The sequence below is a fragment of the Pinus tabuliformis genome, chromosome J, assembly GCF_031772625.1.
Source record: "Pinus tabuliformis cultivar Carrire ecotype Pingquan chromosome J, CPIR1, whole genome shotgun sequence".
Taxonomy (NCBI): domain Eukaryota; kingdom Viridiplantae; phylum Streptophyta; class Pinopsida; order Pinales; family Pinaceae; genus Pinus; species Pinus tabuliformis.
Window position 1 is genome coordinate 936327924 of NC_142295.1, and position 19270 is coordinate 936347193.

The 19270-nt window shown below is 36.2% G+C and overlaps 1 protein-coding gene across 1 annotated transcript; it reads left to right on the forward strand.

Annotated features, from left to right (window-relative positions):
- The first annotated feature begins 15259 nt into the window (after positions 1-15259).
- On the forward strand, positions 15260-16972 carry LOC149229851 (transcription factor bHLH36-like). Its single transcript, XM_089378766.1, has 3 exons — positions 15260-16006; positions 16101-16460; positions 16726-16972. The coding sequence occupies exons 1-3, from the start codon at positions 15626-15628 to the stop codon at positions 16837-16839; spliced, it is 855 nt and encodes a 284-aa protein (XP_089234892.1). The 5' UTR covers positions 15260-15625; the 3' UTR covers positions 16840-16972.
- The last annotated feature ends 2298 nt before the right edge of the window (positions 16973-19270 follow it).

Consider the following 19270-nt stretch of genomic DNA (forward strand, 5'->3'; position numbering starts at 1 on the left):
CCTATATCCTTCATTGTTTGCTGGCTGAGGCAAAGCAGTTTTGGTCTGATGTTTGGTATATGTTTTTCTCATGTCATTGGTATTTGTATATCTATATATCTATATATATATATATATATATATATATATATATATATATATATATATATATATATATATATATATATATGGATGTAAATAACTCCATGAGCTAAGTTATAAATGTTTAATAAGTGGTATGGTTGTTATCTTGTCATGTTGTCGTGATTTTTTTCTTTGAGCAGGTCTTTCATTTTAAATACTGCAATGAGCTAAGTTATAAAGCTCCATATTTTTATTTTTTAGTACTTTTTATAAGGTCATGCTGTGGTTTTACATGATTTTACACCGAGGATAGTGTCCCCCAAGGGGGAGGGTTTTTTAACAACCCTGGTGAAAAGTTCATGTCATAAAAATTATTTAAGGAAAAGTAAGACCACGGATAAGGGACATTTATTCCAAGCTGAATGTTGGGGAAATATATCCTAGTGCGCATCACTATATGTGTGTTTTGGCTAAGGAAAATTGCAAAAGGCTAAGGCAAAGGCATTAAAAGGAAAAAATGCATTTTTGGTGCATTTATTTATGAAAATAAATAAAAATAGGAGAAAAGGGAGGTGAAAGGTCATATGTTGCATGTGAGGTGGAAATTGAAGGAAAATAATGGAAAATGAAGAAAATAGAGGCCTCATCAATAAAAAGGCTTCTGATGCCTAGTTCGTGGCTTTTCTTAGTTCAAATTTGGAGCTCTCTCATTTCTCTCTCTCTCTCTCACTCTTGTTCATGTAGATTTTTCTTGGAGCACTATAGTTTAGAGAAAGCAAAGGAAATTCAAATCAAGCAAGGATAAAAGAAGTAGGATCAAGCAGATTCAACAAGAATACTTGTAGGTAATCTTTCGCACATGTGATTTCCTAGTTGGTTTGGAAATGCATGGATTTGCATGTTGTTGTATGGTTCTCTTGATATCGATGGCATGGTTTTGTGAGGTTATGAAAGTGAAATTCAACCTAGCCTTTGCTTTTTTTGGGTGTCATGGTATTGGGATGTTTCTTTTGGTTTTTGAGCTTTGGTTTCTTAGATGGATTTCGGAATTTGGGATGGAGGTGGTCTCAAGTTCAATTCCCAAAGGTCTAGGAATCCCTTGATCTGTTTTGGTGGGATACATAGTAAAGCCTGAGTGATATATCTCGGTTTAGGGCCTACTAATCTAGGTTTTGATTGTGGTAAAGCTTGGGAGAGAAGGAGATGGAAAATTCCTCAGGGACAGTGATGAATTTTAGATGGAATTCCATGTTCTATTCGGTTGTGATCAGAGCACCAATTTTTGTGTGATCACGATTTGGTAAGGGTGGAGGTGATTTAACCTCTAGATTCCCTTGGTTTTTTTTGGATTGGTTTTTCTATGAGATCCAACATTCATGCTGGGAATATGGCATGGGGGTGACTGGCTGAAAGAGAGATTTGGTTCAGCCATGTATATGGTCGGATGGTACATGGAAGACCCAAACCTGGACGAATTTGCCTATGATTAATAAAAGCTGAGTTATGTTAATTTGTCACTTGTTTATATGTGGATTCGATGGTTGTCTTATATATGGTATTTACATGGTTTTATGCTAGTTATAAGCATGGTTAAATGACTGGTTCATGTCATGGTTATCTCATGTATTTACTTATAACTATTAAATGGTTGGATGAAAGACCTAATTGATGATGTAGTAGTTCAATGGAGAAGGAGGTGATCCTTTTGGTTATGTTTCATAAGTTGTTTTAGTCAATCATGCATTGTCTTGTATCCTAGACCTGTAGGTTGCATTGATGCCAAGTTTCTGACAAAATGTCAGTCCAGTTGGGGATTGTCAGGCCTAGTCCCATGGTTGGTTTTGATTGATCGAAATTTTTATCATGTCTTTAATGAATTCTAAAGGTTGTAGCAAGTTCAGGGTAGAGGCTGGGATTCTAGGCTAGAAAAGTGGTTAAATCCCATGGTCACTAGCACAAAATAGGGAATTTTGGTCCACAATTATTGGTAGGTAGGCCTTTGAGAGTGAATTTAGGTTGTTGGTCACTCCCTTCACTATATCATGAGAGGGACTATGGCCTTCGAGATCTAGAATAGAAGGGGGACCTAGAGATAGGTTGTTTCATTGGCTCACCTGTCTCCTAAGGGTTCTGTTGATGATGCTGGATGATTATGTGTGATGTTCAATCAATTCCACTTCCTTAAGGTCACATAGGAGGTCGAATCTGATCATACTAGCCTCTTGTCTCATGTTTACCCCAGTTACATGGTTACTTTACCTATACCTCACAGGAGGTATTACAGTGCTCCTCAGGTATGACACCCAAGCCACCTTTTTCCAATTCCTCTGCTATTGAGTTGAGGTCTAGTCCTTGGAGGGCTTATTGTATGACATGGTCTCCAGTCTAGTTTTCTTACATCATCGGTTCCATTTCACTTTCTTCTAGAGTTTAGTCTTCCTCGTTGGGGTAGTGCTCATAGTTCTCCCCTGGCAATTGGTCTTGAACTGTTGATTTTGGGATTGGCCTTTTATTTCCTTCCTCATCATGATCATCTGAGATTGGTTCCTCCTACTCTTCGTATAAGGCTTGAAACTTGTTTTTGTTGGCTTCTTGTTGTGGTCCTTGTTTTCCTTGGGTCTTTGACTTGTGCCTATTTTTTGGTCCAACCGTGGTATAGCTTATTCATCTGATTTATTTTGTGCTTGAGTTTTGTTTGGTTGCGCTTTTCTCAGGAGGGAATCTCTTAATAAGTTCCCATGCTCATGGAATTTCGTTCATTAGAAGGGTATATGCTCATAGTCCATATTCTGGAATGAAAATTCATCCCGGAAGACTAACTTGATGTCCTCCAGTAGCACCCCTAAAACATCCATGTAGACATAGATTCTTGCATAAGAGACATAGAAACCATTTTCAGTACCTTCTAGCATTTTCATGTATTATGTCATCTTGTGTCATATTCCTTTTAGCACTGATGATGACTAGTAGTTTGTGGGTATTCATTAGAGTCTTACTCAAACAAGGACCTTGGTGAAGTCCTCCATTTTAGGAGTGAAAATTTCCTTCCAATACTGCATGTAAAGACGCGCATCATTAAAGAAATATGGACCTCCTTTGAAGATAGGTACCTATCTTCCAGGAAGTCAAATATAATATTGAATAATGCTTTAGATCCTATATGCATCCAAATCTCTCCTTTTGGGTGCCATTTATTCTGAATCCACTAGTTCAACGCCTTTTTCATGGGCCATATCCCCATGAACTTACAGATAATGGCATGCTCCTACATGAAATCTCTATAAGTTGCAACATTGGGGTCCTAAATCTCCAACACTGAATTTTTTTTTTTGCCTTAGGTTTGTAGTTGTTGTTGGTCTTTGTTTGATGCCTATGAGTGTCTTATGCATTATCTTGGTCGACTCTTTTGTCAACTCATTCTTTTGAAGTCAAGACTCCCTTTGATGCATTTCCATCTTCTTTTTTACTTGCGTGTGCAACTTTGGTTTTCCTAAAGGATTTGAAGGCATTGTAAGTCATGATCCTCATAAAGAACGAAATTTTAGGTTCCTTTCCCTTGCTCATAACAACGCCTCAATAGGATGGGGCGTCAAAGCTCCCCCCTACTTCTTTCATGACCTAACTGAGCCGAAAGCTCTGAAACCCTAGCAGTTGAGAGAAAAACTTCTCTTAGTCACTTGTTCTTCAATATTGATGTATGCTTAAGTTATATATTAATAACAAAAAAAATAGTTTAGTGAATTGATAAAATGACTCAATGCACATGTTATACAATCCTTATAACATTCAAAAAATACAATTTAAACAATAAAAAATTACACATTGTTTTTTGCACTCTAAATTAAGTTTACACCTAAAGAGATTTGATCCCTCTTGACTCATGTTAGATCCATGGTTAAGATGAATCTACGCTGTTATTATGTATCAAATGAATATTAAGTAGTGAATGTATATTTATCATAAATTAAATTTTTTGCTTTTGATTACTTCATGTCTATATCTAAAGTTGATATGAAATTAAGTTAAAATTTGAAGTATTTTATTTATGACCAACATAAGTTTTTATTACTATGATTTTTAATTTGTTAATGTAAATATTATTTTATTATTTAGTAATTTAAAAACATTGTAACATTAAGCTCCACTCAATAATGACTTCAAATAAAATTATTGTCTACGCAATGATGACTTTAAATAAATGACAAATTGATTTTTCTTTTCGTTAATGCTTTGTATTAATAAAAAACCATATATACATAGATTTACATAGATTTCTAGAGTGACCATGGAGGATGCATCCCCTCCTCCAGTCAATTAAACCAACCGAGTCTCAAATCTTGTTAAATGACAATGACTCCATACCCAAGAATACATTAGAGCCAAGGCTAGAAATGGCTTGTAACATTACCCACCAGACCCACACAACGACAACAAACATATTTTGCAAATACAACTAACACCGGAAACCTTCAAACCATAGAGGGCCTATCCAAAACACATGGAGTCAAACAAACTTTTCGAGACCCATTCCCTAGATATATAACCAAACCAAAAATGAATGAAGATTGGACTGTCGCAATCGACCATTAAACATATAATAAGAGGACCAAAAGAAATGACGCATGCCCATTAGAGTGGGTTAGAAACCATCATGCAAATCGACATGCAAATGAGGAGGCCAAAAGAGATGGAAATTTCCCTGCTTAACATACCAGGGGCCTTCACAAAAACCTTGAAAGAGCACCTACACCCACTGAGATCTCTAATAATTATTAGAAGAAAAAATATTTGTTGGAGAACTAATGCTCGAACCAAGATTATCCACCAAGTCCCCCCCGTCTAATTCATTTGTAATATTGATTTCTAAAGGAGGACCGATTTTGTCCAAACAAAACCTTGGTTTGTGAGAATTTCCTTGATGTCCTATAGGGTGTACCAATCCTTGTGAATAGTTCATGTAATAAAAGTTAATAAAGGAAAAATAACACCATTGTTAAGGAAAACGTATTACAAGTTGAATGTTGGGCAAATATATCCTAGTGGGCATCCCTAGATGTGTGTCATGGCTAAGGAAAATTGGCAAAGGAAATGGCTAAGGCTTTGAAAAGGCATAAGGAATTTTTGGCACATTTATTTATGAAAATAATGGAAATTAGGAATAAAAGGAGGTGAAAGGTCACATGTTTCATGTGAGGAGGAAAAATAAGGAAAATAATGGAAAACAAAGAAACTACAGGCCTCATTCATAAAATGGCTTCTAAGGATCAGTTCACAAGCTTCTTTTTTTCAATGTTAAGCTCTTATTCAATGGAAGATCTTGGCTCAATATTGGTCAGTGTAACCTTTTGTTAGTTCAAGTTTAGAGCTCTCTCATTATTCTCTCTCTCTCTCTCTCTCTCTCTCTCTTGGTCACTTAGATTTTTCTTGGAGCACTCTAGCTTTGGAGCAAGGAAGGAAAAGTAAGAAAAGGGAAAGGAAATAAAGAAAGGATGAAGGAAGGAAGAGAAGGATCAAGCAGCTTCAGTGAGAATACTTGTAGGCAACCTTTTGCATGTGTGAATTCATAGATGGTTTTGTCATGCATGGATTTTCATGTTGGTGTATGGCTCTCTTGCTATTGGTGGCATGGTTTTGTCGGGTTATGACAGTGGTTTTCAACCTAGCCTGTCCTCTTTCTAGATGCCATGATATGTTGGGATGATTATCTCAGTTTTGAGCTTTGGTTTGCCAGATAGATTTTGGAATCTGGGGTTGAGGTGGTCTAAAGTTTCATTCCCAAAGGCATAGGAATCCCTTGATCAGTTTTAGTAGGATACACGGTAAAGACTAAGGGACGAGCATCTACTTAGGGCCTAGTGATATGGGTTTGGATTGCAGTAAAGTCTGAGAGACTAGTCTCTGTTTATGGCCTAGTGATTTGGGATTGGATTTCGGTAAATCTTGGGAGACAAGGAGATGGAAAATTCCTCAAGGATAGTAATGGATTTTTGATGGAATTCCAAGTCATTTCAATTGTGATCAGAGCATTGGGTTTGGTGTGATCATGGTTTGGTTAGGGTGGAAGTGGTTTAACCTCTCGATTCCATTTATTGTTCTTGGATTAGTTTTTCTATGAGATCCCACATTCATGCTTGGAATATGGCATTGGGTTGACTGGCTGAAAGAGAGATTTGGTTCAATCATGTCTATGGTTGGTTGGTACGTGGAAGTCCCAAACTTGGTCGTATTTTCGTTCGATTAATAAAAGCTAATTTCTCTTACATTTGTATTGGTTTATATGTGGATTTAATGGTTGTCATATCTAAAATATTTATGTGGTTTTATGCTAGTTATAAGCATAGTTATATGGCTGGTTCATGTCATGTTATTTCATGTATTTACTTGTAATTGTTAAATGGATGGATGAAAGAACTTATTGATGTTATAACAGTTCAATGGATGAGGAGGTGATTCTTGTGGTTATGATTCATAAGTTATTTTAGTCATTTATGCTCTATCTTGTATCCTAAACCTGTATGTTGCATTGACGCGAAGTGTTTGATAGAATGTTAGTCCTAGTTGGGGATGCTCAGGCCTAGTTGTGAGGTTGAATTTTTATTTTTTTATATTTTCATCATGTCTTTGATGAATTCTAGAGGTTGTAACAAGTTCTAGGCAAAGGTCGGGACTGAGCTAGAAAAGTGGCTCAAATATTGGGTATGCTAGCATAGATATGCTAAAAACTGTCCAGGGACATTGAAACATAGGCCTTTGAGAGTGAATTTGGATTCTAGATGATGTCATGCCTATAACATGAGAGCGACCAGGGGTTAAAATGCATAAAACATTAGTGGGGCTCAGGGATATGATGTCTAAGTGGCTAACATGTCTCGTGAGGGTGTTGTTGCATATGTGGATGGGTTTGTTTGATATGTTTCATATATTATTTCCTTAAGGTCACCAAGGAAGTTGAATACCTTATAGTGACCTCTCTCGTCACATGTTTTCCTCAGGTGGTCAGTTTTTTAGGTGGATTTGGGAGGAGGGGGTGTTACAAAGTGGTATTAGAGCGTGGTCATGCTCTCCTTGGGTGAATGGGTTGGTCATGCATGCATGTAAGTTGCATGTGTGTCTCTTACACTTTAATTCCATGTGCTTGTTGCATTGAATCATGTTGATCGTAGTTTTAGTAAGGTTATTCGAAGGAACTTGATGTGGATTTGGAATGCATCGTCATGATTATATTACCTATTACATATTGTTATCTATCTCTTACATGCTATATACAATTTTATTACATCCTCGTATGTTAGGTTTTTTTCTTGGTATTTTTTATTACATGTATCAGTCTTGTCGGTTGGTTACAAAAATTGATCACTTATGCTCAACTACATGTGTTCATTCATATGTGTAGTTGATTAGGCATTTGTTATGCATGTTGATGGTTGCATGTGGAAATGTGTACAATGGAGTAATGGTTGATGTCATCCATGAGCTCATGGTTTTTGAAGTTGATATGGTCATGCATCGATGACTGGAATCTAGCTAGAATGATGTGCATATGGTTTGGTACTCATGTGTTATATGTCTATATACAGTTGTCATGCATGTATGGTCTTGGATATAGTTATGCATGAATAGTTAGTCAAACATGCCTTGTGAAGTCATGGTATACAATTTAGGTCATCGGAGTGACATTGGTATGTTATGATGTTAATGTGTTGGTTGAGATAGAGCATGAGATGCAAATCATCATAATGAGGTTGCAGCATTGGACTTTGAGATAAGGGAAGATCATCATATAGGTATTGTATGTTGACATGTAGGTGTGTAAGTTAAGAATTATTATATGCATTAGGGTTATATACATTAGGTTTATGTACATGTGTTTTGATGTTATGGTTACATTCATGATAGATGTTAGTTGATTAGTACATAGTTATATGCACATGTGTCAGATAGTTAAGAATGATAGTAACCTGTAGTTGTATGCATTGCTATTGTTGTTTTATATTAGAAAACATTATTATTATATTATATGTTATTGATGAAGTATCTTATAGGTTAACTTGTTGTTATTAAATGATAGTTAGCTTGATTATTAGGGTTATTACATTAAGATCTTGATGTTATACATATCATGCTAAATTGGATTGGCCTATGCAGATGGTTTGGGTTACGACATTTAGGTATGAGTTGACATATTTGTGATTTGGTTTTGTACTAATCTAGACCGATCGTACATAAGTTATTTCTATGCATAGATGATAATTATTTAAGAGTTAGGATGTGAACATGTTAGTTAGTGATCATTATGGATAGCATGATCTTATTTGTGTTTAACCTAATGTGTTGAGAAGTTATATCACGCTAACTAACTTGATTGTGAAGACAAGATAGCCTCCCTTGACATACATTAAGCTATGAACTTGTTTATGTCATTTACCTTGTGCTTGACTCTTTGATTATGACATCTATTTGGTGTTTGATTGTTGGTGTCTAGTTGATTTATTTAACATGGTATGTTTGCAAGTTGGTGGATGTTTGATGAATTGCATAATATGAGTATGTGTTAAAATCATCTTGTTTTGAGATGATTGTACTAATACGTATATGTGTTAGGACAATTGATATGTACTTGAATGTAGTTGACAGTTGTAGCATTATGTCTAATGAATATGAGTTGACTATGGATTGTGACATTATTGTTTGTAAAAGTTGATTTCAAATTTATAGATATGATTGTTGTGATATTTGGAACATGTGGTTGACATGTGGAAACAATTGCAGGGTAACATGCTTGGTATTAGCATGCGAAGGTAATAGTTGATGTTGTTATATAACTAACAGTTGGGTAATGTGACAATACATAGTAAGCCTTGATTGAAACCAGGTAAAAAGGTAAAAGGAATCAATTGGACAAGAATTACTTTGGCTAGGTTTGGAAACACTAATTCAGAACAAATGAGTGCTTCACATATAGGAAGTCTTCTTGACCTTAATATTGTTTGACATTATGTGGATATGTGCTAGATTCATAAACATGTACTCGACAGATATGTTAGCTAGTCTCTACTTACAGGTGGATTTGTCAAGGAATTTGAGTTCCAAGAGAGATGGCGTGGATATTTTCAGTTGAAAGGCAACATACTTGGCACAACAAGGTAAGGTAACTAGTGTATTGTTATTTTTAGTTATGCATTGACATTATGTTTTTATGGCAATATGATGCAGGGAGTTGCATGGCAGGAGAGACTGCCATGAATCTTGAAGAAGGTTGAGGTTGAGCTTTCCTTGGAAACCATGGGGATTGAGTCATGGTGTCTGTTGCTAGTGTGGTGGTTTTGTTCTTTTTCAATTATTGCACTTCATTTTTGGTTGTTAGCATAGCTATGCCACTTTGTTGTGGTGTCATATCATTATTGGTTTTCATGGTTTTCTTCTTTTTTATTTCTTGGCTTTCCTTTTATGTTTTGAGTCTTGGGAATTGGTTTGGGGAAGAGAAAGAGTCGATGGAGATCGAGGAAGGTTGTGTGGTACCTAACAGATTATTTAAGACCTAGATGAATCTTTGTACACGAGTAAAGCATAGTGGAAGGTAAGACTATGACAATCCGTTGGACTGGTTGGTCCATAGTGGGAAATGAATGGTGGTAATACAAACATGTGAAAGGTAACTAGAAAAGATAAAGTAAATGGATCTGAGGTGTCAGGTGCCTTGGATATGTTGGTAACGATTGTTCTCAATGTTGTGCATGTTTTGTATGAATAAAGGAAGTTCTCTTAACCTAGACCTTATGTTATCTGGTAATTATGTTATGATCATGTTATGTTGATGTTTATATATGTATACATGTATGTATGTATTCCGTCGACCGATAAAATTATGATTGTTTTATGTTGATGATTATATATGTATGTATGTATGTATGTATATATTGATGTCACTGTGTGATAGGGTCATTAGGAATCGTCCTTGTGGAGGAATGATCTCTTACTCAAGCAAATGGCATGAAGAGGTTCCTGGTCTTATGAGGAATCAATTGAGAAGAGTAGCCATGACAAATATACAAGGTCAATATCATATGGTTATGAGTTGATATTATGTGATTATGTTATTTCTATGTTATGGATAGGTTATACGAGGGATAGAGCTGTGAAATGAAAGTAGTGTGTTGTGCGACATGCTAAGACAAGCATGGATAAGACACTAGAAGTAAGGTTTCTATGTAAGGACAGTGTGGTTTTGGATGTGTGGTACTACTGTTATGCATATGTTGTATATGTTGTACATGTTGCATCTATGATGTGTGCACATGCGATTTTTTGTATATATAGTGTGTGTACGTCTTTGTGTAGTTTTATGTACAGGATGGTACAGAGAATGTTGTGTGAATATTGCATATGGTGTTGTGTGCATGATTGGATATGCAGTGTTGTGTACAGATGATGCTATGTACATGTTGGATATGTAGTCATATGTACATGTGGTGTTGCGTTCATGTCGTACTTGTGGTGCTATGTACAAATGGTGTTGTGTGCATGATTGTACAAGTGGTGTTGTGTACATGTTGTACACGTGGTGTACTGTGCAAGTGGCGTTGTGTAGATGTCGTGCATATAGAGTTGTGTACATGTGGTCTCGCGTACATGTCATGTGTGTGGTATTGTGTACATGTTGTACAATGGTGTATTGTACATATGGCGTTATGTACACATTGTGCAAGTGGTGTCGTGTACATGTGATGGTGTGCACACATTGTGCAAGTGTTTCTTTGTACATATGGTAACGGTCTAGATGCATGTTTTGCATGGTGTTGTATGATGTGTGTAGTTGCATGTGTGAGATGTACACTATGTGTATGTGAACATGGTTGAGGAGAAGGCATTGGGTGTTTTTTGGGTGCCGAAACCGATCCCAAGTGCGTATCGAATAAAGACAAAGGTAGAAGCTAAGGATTGATGAAAGGATAACTATCATCATTTTATTTCAGTTTTATTATGCATGTGATTTATGACTATGGTATATGCTCATTATATGTGATCTATGATTCTAGTTTATGATGGTTACATGTGATTTAGATGTTGATATATGATGGTCGTGTTTTGAGCTAACCAGATGTGATATGTTTATACATGGTCAAACAATTAGTTTGACTTGTTGTGACTGGAAGTGAACATGATTGAAAGTGTACCTTATTGATGAACTACCAATGAGGTATGATTTGAGGTTATTTCAATTTATTTGAATCCAGTGGAAATTATGTGGTTGGAATAGGAATGCATGAACATGCCCGATTGAGTGGTTGAAATCCACTACAAGAATTCGTAGCAGCAACAAAAGAAATTATAACATGCAACAATATACTTTTAGGGTACTTCAGGAGCAGGGACATTATGGGACACTGGTACCAAATGATGTCCATTAATTGCCATGAGCATTCAATGACCGATATTATGGTTGAGGCAGGCATATGCCTTAGTTGTTTGATCTTCTGATATAAGGAATCCTTGCCAAGGGATGGATTGCTTGGGATAGGGGATTCCAAGGAACTTGGAAGGTGAGTGACTACATGGAAGGGGGTGGCTACATTTCTTGAGGGACCGTGTAGCAGAGAAGGGAAAGTCATGGATATATTGGTGTTTGTCATTATCATCTCCAGATGGAATCAAACTCACATTGCGACTGTGCCCTGGAACAATGAGTTGGTAAATGTTCACTGAGGGGATATGTGGCACAGGATTATGGCACTAGACATTGGACGCAGCTTTGACTGTGGCAGTGGATTTTGGACTCCCTGGGAAGGAGGTGAATCCTGGTATTACTTTGAGGGTGGAGGTGTGATCCTCTGGATTCCCTTGTTGATTGATATGGGCATCATATTCTTTATTTGTTGGTTTACAAAATTTGGATGTGTATATGTGGTTATTGCAAATACCATAATGAACCAAGTTATAAAGATCCAGTAAGCGGTATGGTTGTTATCTTTTCATGATGTCATGATGTTTTTCTTTGAGCGGGTATTTAATTGTAAATAATACAACGAGACAAGTCATAAAGCTGCATGGGTATTATGTTTTCTTTTCAGTCGTCTTGTTGAGGTCTTGGTGTTGTTTAACACCAAAGACAGTGTTACCCAAGGGGGAGGGTTCTTTAACAACCCTCGTGAAATGTTCATGTAATAAATGTTAATAAAGGAAAAATAAGACCACAGTTAAGGGAAACTTATTCCAAGTTGAATGTTGGGCAAATATATCCTAGTGGGCATCACTGGATGTGTGTTTTGGATAAGGAAAATTGGCAAAGTCAATTGATAAGGCTTTGAAAATCCATGAGGCATTTTTGGAACATTTATTCATGAAAATTATGGAAATCAGGAGAAAAGGAAGGTTAAAGGCCACAGGTTGCATGTGAGGAGAAAAATTAAGGAAAATAATGGAAAATGAAGAAAATAGAGGCCTCATTCATAAAAAGGCTTCTTAGGATCAGTTGACAAACTTCTTCTCAATATTAAGCTCTTAGTTAGTGGAATCCCTTGGCTCCAGCTTGGACAATGTAACCTTTTGTCAGTTCAAGTTTGGAGCTCTCTCATTATTCTCTCTCTCACTCACTCACTCTTGGTCACTTAGAGTTTTCTTGGAGCATTCTAGCTTTGGAGCAAGGAAAGGGAAAGAAAATAAAGCAAGGATCAAGGGCAGAAAAGAAGGATCAAGCAGCTTCAGTGAGAATACTTGTAGGTAACCCTTTGCATGTGTCACTTCATAGCTAGTTTTGACATGCATGGCTTTGTATGTTGGTCTATGGTTCTCTTGTTGTGAGTGGCATGGTTTTGCCAAGTTATGACAGTTGTTTTCAATCTAGCCTTTCCTTTTTCTGGATGCCATCATATGTTGGGATGTTTGTCATGGTTTTTAGTTTTGGGTTGATGAATGGATTTTAGAATCTTAGGGGAAGGTGGTCTCAAGTTTCATTCCCAAAGGCCTTGGAATCGCTTGAACGGTTTTAGTGGGAGGTAAATCCTAAGGGAGGAGTCTCGATTTAGCGCCTAGTGATCCGAGATTGGATTTTGATAAAGCCTCAGAAACAAGGAGATGGAAAATTCCTCAAGGATAGTGATGGATTCCAAATGGAATTCCAACTCAGTTAGGTTGTGATCGAGGCACTAGGTTTGGTGTGATCATGGTTTGGTCAGGGTGGAGGTGGTTTAACCTATGGATTCCCTTGATTGTTCTTGGATCGGTCATTCTATGAGATCCCACATTCTTGCTAGGAATATGGCACGAGGGTGATTGGATGAAAGATATATTTGGTCCAGTCATGTCTATGGTCGGGTGGTACATGGAAGTCCTGAACCTGGTCGGATTTGCCTTTGATTAGTAAAAGTTTATTATCGTACTTTTATATTGGTTTATATGTGGATTTAATGGTTGTCATATCTCTTATATTTATATGGTTTTATGCTGGTTATAAGCATAGTTATATGATTAGTTCATGTATTGGTTATTTCATGTATTTACTTGTAATTGTTAAATGGATGGATGCACAACCTAATTGATGTTATAAAAATTCAATGGAGAAGGTGGTGACCCTTGTGGTTATGTTTCATAAGTTCTTTCAATCATTTATGCTATGTCTTGTATCATGGACTTGTAGGTTGCAGTGATGCTAAGTGTTTCACAGAATGTCAAGTCCCAGTTGGGGATGCTTAGGCCTAGTCCTGAGGTTGAATTTTGATTTTTTAATATTATCATAATGTCTTTGATGGACTCTGGAGATTGTAACAAGTTGTGGGCAAACGCCGATATTCTGGGCTAGAAAAGTGGCTCAAATCTTAGGGATGCTCGCATAGGTCTACAGAAAAGAGTCTAGGGACAGTGACACATAGGTCTGTGAGAGCAACTTTGGCTTCTAGATACTGTCATGCCTATAGAAATATAACGATAAAGGGTTAAAAGGATTAAAACATTAGTGGGACTTAGGAACAAGATGTCTGAGTGGCTCACATGTCTCGTGAAGGTGTTGTTGCTAATGTGGATGGGTTTGTTTGATATGTTCTGTCGATTCCATTTCTTTAAGGTCACCAAGGAAGTTGAATCCCTTATAGTGACCTCTCTCATCACATGTTTACCCTAGCTGGTTGGTTGCTTGGGTGGACCTGGGAGGAGGGGGTGTTACACAGGGATGCACAATCATTATACTTCTCCACTTACTTGCTCCTCACGACCAAACCGAACAGGGTCTTCATTTTCCAAGGAAGAGTCACAAAGTATAGCTATTGTTTCTCCCTACTCCTCATATGGCCAGGGTCAGGAACCCAAGCCGACATATCATCAATGAGTTCCGAATCAAGGAGGGGTTTTCTTTCAACCCCAGTTATGGCTCAAGCTTACGAATCTCCTTGTGAGTTTCCCACAGAACATCTTTGAAAAAGGTGGAATTTGAGTTATGGGAAAAAGGTATGGCACCACATTTTCCTTGTTGGAGTTGACCACCCCCCCTTGAGGGCTCCTCATCCTTTGTCTCAGTGGCATAGCTAACACATGCCCCTCCTTCAGAACCATTGACAAGTGAACTAAAAAAACGAAGGATAGATGAGAAGACTACAAAACCAGAAAAGCAAGGCCACACACCAAGCACGGCTAACCAAAAAAATGATTGAATTGTTAATATATATGTTTTGAACTAAAGAACTACTCTCCTGACATCCAATAATCAACGTAATCTGCCGAATGATTTGGAAGAATCATGATATTCTTCAAGTAGCCAGAACTAATAAACAAAATAAATTCCTCACCAACTACGAAGAGCATGGTCCTGAAACTTCTTTGTACATCCCGTAATAGATTGTACCATGCATGTGCAAATACCATTGAGAAAAGATATGAAGATTTTCTTAAAAAAAAAAAACAGGGCATCGATGAATATGGTATACAACTCAGAAACACGTCTTTAACACGTTGAGAACAAAAAAATATATCCAAAAATACAGAATATTATATATTTGTGGCGGCACGGCAATAATAATTCCTTTACCCATCCCTTGGGTTCGTTCTGCTACTAAATTGGGCCCATAAAGGAGCCCGAATCACATCTTTCTGCCCGCTAACTTTCGGGTGAAAAGGAGACTTAACTTTATGCTGGATTTCTTTAATTCTGTATTCCCTTTGCCATCGGTTTGGTACGAAGTTGCTTTACATTTTCCTTAGTTCCAAAACAACGAAATTTCTACCAATAATTTTGATTTAGCTTATAATATTCATCATTGTCGCATCACAGTGAGTCGTGACCCGTATTTTTATAAATTTGAATTGTTTAGAATCTTCTCATGTGATATTTGACAGCCTTTCGTTCCCTCTAAAGGACGAGATTCTTCAGGCTGATTACAGATCCGCACTTATTCTTTTAGGCGTTAACGTGATCCGCGGTTGTTTATCAGGATTCGATCCGGGATTTTGCACTTAACTGGAAAGCCAGAAATGATAAAATACTAATCTCGTTCCAGACCATCGAGGACCCACTCTCGTTTCTCTAAATTGTTGCCAAAATTTACCCCAGTTTCAGATAACCTCTTGTAAGGGTTGAATGACCTCTAAGATGAGCGACGCTTCTTGGTTGCACTCACCCTTTTTCCCCTATAACGATGATGGGAACAAGTTTGATGTCGAAAGCGTATCGAGTAATTCCAATCCATTTCTATCGATTTATAAGGCTGATCATCATGCACACGGATTCAACTCCTCCGAGAGCCACAAATCCGAAACCCTAGCCGTCCTTTCGAATCCTCCTCTATTGCAAACAATCTGCAATTCCAGTCCCCCAAGTGATGGTCAGGCTTGCACTAGATTACCAGGCTCCGTCACGGCGGACAAAAATAATCACAAAATGATTGAAAGACAGCGGCGTAGAGAAATGAAAGTACTTTTTTCACGGCTGAGATCATTGCTTCCAGAAGAAAATATCCGTGTATGGCTTTTTCTGCTCAATATTTAGGGTTTTGACACATGAACAGTATTCTCTAGGGTTTCATTCAATGGAAGTTGTGTCTGCTGTTGTGCAGGGAAAACGAGCAGCGTCAGAACAGTTACTGGAAGCTGTGAATTACGTTCGCTATCTGCAGCAAAAAATCGCAGACCTTTCAGCCCAAAGAGACAAGCAGAAGGTCAACTCTGATCAAAAGGCAAAAGTCTCATTCAGGAAATTTTGCAATAAAACTCAGCCGTTCGGAGGATCGGATCGGGAATGTCCTGCAGTGAATATAAAATCTGTGGGTTCGGGTGTTCAGATCTGGACGAACTCCTTGGAGCATGAGATTGTGTACTCTGAGATTTTATTAGCGCTGGAAGATGGTGGGCTTGAAGTTGTAAGTGCTTCTTCATCTGCCGTTAAAAACAGAGTTTATCATACAATACATGCCAAGGTAAGCCGTTGTACACTTTGTCAGTTGTAACATTCTTCTACTTCTACGCATAGGATGATTGAGAATAATTCATGGTTTTTATGTGAACCTTTTGCACTAATAAAAATCCAAGGGATGACCGATTCATGTATTTTCCGTAGGACGCCTACTTTTTTATTAGGGTTACACAGTTTACATGGGCATCTCTTTCACCCGAGTCTAGAAGCACTTGGCCTCTGCCTATCCAATAAGCATATTTGTTTATATGTTTTTTTTAACGATGCAGGTGTTTGATCACAATACTTTTAACATCCAAAACCTCTACCAGAAGATTTGGCATTTGATAAATGCCCACCACAACAAGAATCAGGATCTAAGGATCACTGAAGCTCGGGCATAATGTTTTATACGGCATGAATGAATGCTCAAAAAGGTCTGTAAATCTTACATTATGCATCTATCTTAAACTGAATAACATATTTCTCAGAAATGGTTGTTGATGAACAGAATCACAGAGATTTTAGAAATGCATATCGAGTGATCGACTCATCCAAGTTTGTCAGAGATGCTTTGTAGCTAATCTAAATCACAGACTGGTTAGAAATACCTATTTAAGTGATAGAATAGTTGCAGGTTCTAAGCAAATAGAATAGATTTTCTAACCTGAATATTTGATAGACAGTAGTGGTTTCGGTGGAAATTGAGAGGATTGATTTCATATTTGAATTTAAATAGCATAAAGCAATTATATTTCTATGTTAGAGGAACACCACGTAGGATCAAAGAAATGAAATCAAATTAGATGAAGAACTCAAAATGAATGAGTTTTGACCAGGCACATAAATAATAAAATTTTTTAGAATTCTTATATAAGACGATATATCTCTGAACACCCGCCTTGCGAGCCAAACGACATACAAATAGTCAGGAGGCCCGTTTCCCATGTCTTTACATTCCTACCATGGATAGTACCCTTCAAATATCCCCAAGAAGATGCTCAAAACATTTATTTATATGAAAAACAAGGACAAATACCTCCTAAAATCATATAGCTTGTAGATTTAAATTATAAGATTGATTGCTAGGGGTTACGAAATATATTGAGGACAGACAACTCCTAAAATCTTATAGGCCGTAGATTTAAATTATAAGTCTCATTGCTAGGGGATTACGAAATATTCAAATTTATTTTACTTTGTTTCGTGAACAGTTTTATAATAAAATGACATTACACATTGTGGATTTGTTCTTATGTTTTAATATACTTTTGCAATTTCTTACCAACTAATTTAGGTTTCGAAAATTCAATATATATGATATATATGATTTTATGAGATTTTGTAAAATTTCATAGTAATGGTTGAGCAGCATGTTTTTGGATCGGGACATCTTAATATTAAGGACCAATACCATGGTAGAATATTAGATATTTATTTATTAACTTAAAATATTTTATAAAATATATGAGAAAATAAAGTTTTTTTTTTTAAATGTTAAGGAATAATTCTATGGTATAATATGAGATGGTTATTCATTAACACAAAAATTCTTTAGAAAATATATGAGAAAATCTAGTGCTTTTTCTTCCATGTTACATTTCAAATTTTGTATACTTTCTTTTCAAATATATCTTGATTTTTTCTCTTTTCTTCATTATTTATATTATCTTAGACTCTTTGGGCCTATAATTGTCATCAAGAAGTATAAATTTATTCTCTATGAACTTGGCATCATCCATATACACTATCTCCTTCACTCCATGGACTACTATCTTAGTTTTCATGGTTTTCAACACTCGCAATATGGGTAAGTGATGATCCCACTTGTTATTGATCGTCCTGTTTACTATAACTAATCTACCCAATTCCCTCATGTGATATCATTAAGAAGTAACAATACCTTATCTAGCCAATGCTCCACATTATAAAAAATTATTGAATAAATTCTTCTCCTAAGATTTATTTCTAGTGTATTTTTAATTAATCTTTTTCATTGTCATCATCATATCCATCTTTCTTTCTTTATCCATTACCAGCAACATGTTCATTTCATCTTTTAATAAATTTTTCATTAAAATATTTTTTTTTCCCATTTTTATAATTTTAAAAAATTTATTACATTTAACATCATCATCCATTCCTTCACTTATAAAGCTTTTTTTTAATAATATTTCATAATTTAATCCATGAATTTATTCATCTCCCATAACTTGATTTCTATATTTAACCTCAACATCTTAAACATCGTCATCATTTACTTCCTAAACATTATTTTTTACCATTGACATGCATTCAAACTTATTCCCATTTTCAGCATCCTCGTAGAAACGACATCAACATTAATTCTATTTCTTGAGGTTGCAAATTTCCATTACTTCTATGTATTTTCATTTTCCTTTAGCCACATTGAAAATTATGCATTTAGTTAAAGTTTGTTCTTACCAAATTCTACATATACATATAATTGAGTTGCAAAAATATGCACATAAATGGTTGAATAAAGTAGAGGTTTTTTATAGTATATTTTATTTTTCTATTATTTCTTTCATTGTTTCCTTCTGACTGTCCATATCTTTGCCCACAACCAAACTAAAGTAACATATTTCTCCTTTGTCACTACTACTAGGTTATTGTTCATATCCGCGTGTTTAGATCAATCACTAGTACATATTTTTTTTCTAAATAATCATATCTATTTCCATTATAAAAGAAAATTCTTCCCAACAAAAATCCTTTTCATAGCATCTCCCTTTTTTTTCCTTCATATTCTACAATCTATGCCATTTCCTTCCAACGCCTTGAATTTATATTTCACTCTTGATAACAAGTATA